This window comes from Condylura cristata, unplaced genomic scaffold, assembly GCF_000260355.1.
Source record: "Condylura cristata isolate star-nosed mole 26May11 unplaced genomic scaffold, ConCri1.0 scaffold00022, whole genome shotgun sequence".
In the NCBI taxonomy this organism is placed as follows: Eukaryota; Metazoa; Chordata; class Mammalia; order Eulipotyphla; family Talpidae; genus Condylura; species Condylura cristata.
In genome coordinates this window covers 36834921-36835419 of record NW_004567123.1, presented here as the reverse complement: position 1 = coordinate 36835419, position 499 = coordinate 36834921, and the positions used below count along the sequence as shown (strand labels likewise).

The 499-nt window shown below is 76.2% G+C and overlaps 1 protein-coding gene across 1 annotated transcript in view; it reads right to left on the bottom strand.

Moving 5' to 3' along the window:
* Window positions 1-314, bottom strand: part of LSM14B (LSM14B, SCD6 homolog B (S. cerevisiae)) — a 5179-nt gene extending 4865 nt beyond the window's left edge. The window contains exon 1 of the mRNA XM_012728152.1: window positions 122-314. Coding sequence (XP_012583606.1) covers window positions 122-314 — 193 coding nt within the window. The remainder of the gene's footprint in view (window positions 1-121) is intronic.
* Between the last annotated feature and the right edge of the window lie 185 nt (window positions 315-499).

The window sequence follows — 499 nt, the reverse complement described above, 5'->3', positions numbered from 1 at the left end:
AGGGAGCCCGCTCGCGAGGCGCGAGGCCTTCCGGGGCGGCGGACAGGGCTGGGAGCTCCTGGGTCCAGCCTCTGCGTGGGCAGCTGGGGCAGCTCCAGCGACCCACAGCTGGTCGCCTGACCACCAGCCACCGGGCAGTGCGCAGCAGCTACGGTGCCCGGCCCCAGCAGAGAGCGCACAGACGGCGGGGAGTGGGCGCCCAGCACAGGCCAGCGGCCCGCGGCCGGCAGGCTCAAGCCGAGGCGCGGCCTCGACTGGGGGTCTGGCCAGAGCCCGCGGCCCGCGGCCGGCAGGCAGGACTGAGCGGGCAGCATCGCGAGCTCGGCCCTCGGGCGGGGGTCAGCGGGTCGCGTGTGATCTCCCGGTGGGTAAAGCGACTTCCGCTGCGTCAGGGGCCGGAGCGTCTCCACTGAGCGTCGCTCCGCTCTGCTGGCTGTGGGCAGCCCTGGCCCAGGCTGCGCCCCACTCCCAGGTCGGGGCCCCGCCCCTTCGGGGAGCC